At 53.9% G+C, this 2,338-nt stretch overlaps 1 protein-coding gene across 9 annotated transcripts in view; it reads left to right on the top strand.

Annotated features, from left to right (window-relative positions):
• The first annotated feature begins 1,144 nt into the window (after positions 1-1,144).
• Positions 1,145-2,338, top strand: part of Meis2 (Meis homeobox 2) — a 215,658-nt gene continuing 214,464 nt past the window's right edge. For 4 of the 9 annotated variants that reach the window (XM_023703216.1, XM_004643110.2, XM_004643106.2 and 1 more), the window contains exon 1: positions 1,145-1,245. In XM_023703216.1, coding sequence (XP_023558984.1) covers positions 1,234-1,245 — 12 coding nt within the window. In that variant the 5' untranslated portion in view covers positions 1,145-1,233. Of the gene's footprint in view, positions 1,246-1,291; positions 1,787-2,338 lie in introns of those variants that run through there. The other 5 variants (XM_023703217.1, XM_023703215.1, XM_023703213.1 and 2 more) reach the window with 3 other exon arrangements.

Below are 2,338 nucleotides of genomic sequence, written 5' to 3' on the forward strand. Positions count from 1 at the left end.
TTTGCTCGCCGGCGCGGCCCCAGCCTCCCCTCCCCCCGGCGCCCGCCTCCCCGGCCGGGGCCGTCCGATCGCACTCGCCGCACATCAGAGGCTCCGCGCCGCGCGCTCCTCCTCGCTCCCGCTCCCCGCTCCCGGGATGCGTCTCCGCCGCGCCACGGGCTATGGCCACCACGACTTCCGGGTTCCGTCATTTCGTTCTCCCGCCGCCGACCCGCGCCGCCCAACTGAGGCTCTTCTATAAGCCCGGCAGCCGCCAACCTGCCAACACCTACTGACACTCACTCATCTCCCAGAGAGAAAGAGAGCGCAAGAGAGCGAGCGAGAGAGAGCGAGCGCGAGTGAGAGCGAGCGAGCGAGCGCGCGCGAGAGGGAGAGACAAAATACCTACGGGAAAGGGGGGGAGGAAGTCCAATTTTTGCAAACTATTCGGTTTTTTCTTGATTTTTCTCCCCGCTTTTTTTGAACAATACTTTAAAGAGAGAGGATCCTATTAGCGATACCGCGGGGGCAAACCTAAAAGGGGGGAGGGGGGAAGAAAAAATTCAAGAAGCAGAAACCCCTCGTGGAGTTTTACTGGAAGAAAAAAAAAAAAAACGGGTCTGAAAGATTCCTCCTCTTCATCATCATCAACCATCATTCATTCACTACCTTGACATTCCGGGCTTTGATTGACATCTGGAGTGGCAAAAAGCCATGCAACACGACAGTTCGGTTACATGTGGGCTGCTGACGGGCCGCTCGTAACCTTCAGTTCGGGGGCTTGACAATTTTTTTCTTCTTTTTCTTCTTTTTCTTTTCTTTCTTTCTTTTTTCTTTTTTTTTTTTTTTTTTTTTTTTCCAACTGAGAGGAAGAGAAGAGAAAGAGGGGGAAAGGAGCACCGAAGAGGGGGAGGCGGGGAGGGGGGAGGAGGTGGAGGAGGAGGAGGAAGATCAGGAGGAGGAGGAAGAAGAGAAAAAAGAAAAAGAAGAAATATCACAGGAAAAAAAAAAACAAAACCTCTTCGTTGTCTTGCCTGGGCTTCCCCCCCTAAAATTAACATATTGGAGAATTGGGAGAAGTCTCCTTGGTTTGGAAAAAAAAAAAAAAAAAAAAAAAAAAAGAAAAAATGATAAAATGATTTAAATTTCTAAATATCAGAAAAAAAAAAGGAATCTTCAGCCTAGATCACTTTCTTATCCGGACTGGGATATTAAATATACGACACATCCAGGAGTTTATTGGAGCGCAGACTGATGGCGCAAAGGGTAGGTTTAAATCCCCGGCACTTACCTAGATATAAATCCTCTCTAAGAGGGGCCTGCCCCACGCCTCCTCTCCCTCGCCGCCGCTGCTGTTCGCTGCTTGGTGATGGCGGCCAGTATTTTAAAAAATAGCAGCAAAATTATTCATCGGCTTCTTTCCCCCTCGTGCCTCTGCGTGTGTGCGAGTGTGTGTGCGTGCGTGTGTGCGTGTCTGGGCGCGCGTGTTCCAGCGCTGTGCGAGCGGGAGGGCGGCGAGAGCGTGTGAGTGCTGAGTGTGTGCGTGCGTGTGCAATTGTTACACGCTTTCGCCTCGCTCCAGCTTTTACCCCAGCAGCGCGATCCCCCCGGTTCTCTCGCCGCCTCTGCCGCGCCGCCGCTCCCGCGGCTCCAGGCGGGCGCGGGCTGCGTAGGAGCCGCCGCCGGGGCCGCCTCTGGGGCCGCGCTGTCGCAGCCGCTGCGCCTCCGCCTAGACTAGCCTGGGCTGCTTGTTTTGTCTCTGAAATTGACAAGGACGCAGGGAATCCGCGGCTAAATAATGTTTCTGGTAACTTTCACGTTCTTCCTCCCTACCCTCGGCTCCCTGCCCCCCGGGGAGGCACTGGCCCTAGTCTTCCCTGGCCCTCTGCGTCCTCGTCCTGCTTATTAGCATTTTTCTTCCTTTTTATTTTGTTTCATTTCGCCTTTTGATTTATTGGGTCCTCCAGCGGAGGCGGAGGGGGGTTAGGGGTGGGATCGGGGCTTCCTCCTCGCGCTCTCTCCACTTCTCCCGGGTTGGCTCGCTTCGGCTCTGCAGCCTCCGGCGGGAGCGGGGCCTCCCTGCGCCCCCTCCAGCCCGGGCCTCACCGTCTCCTCTGCCTCCTCTAAATGCTACTCTTGGGTCTCCCTGTGCCATTTAAGATTTTAAAACAATCTTCTCCCCACAACTTTCAACTCTGTTGTTTCGGCTGGTTAGGTTTCTTGTGTGTTCAACTTGTGCTGGGTACTTTTTTCCTTTCTGACTTTGTTTTTATCTCTCTCTCTCTCTCTCTCTCTCTCTCTCTCTCTCTCCTGTCTCTCCCTCTCTCCCCCTCCCATCTCTATCCCATTCCCACTTCTG

This window comes from Octodon degus, unplaced genomic scaffold, assembly GCF_000260255.1.
Source record: "Octodon degus isolate 3935 unplaced genomic scaffold, OctDeg1.0 scaffold00166, whole genome shotgun sequence".
Taxonomy (NCBI): Eukaryota; Metazoa; Chordata; class Mammalia; order Rodentia; family Octodontidae; genus Octodon; species Octodon degus.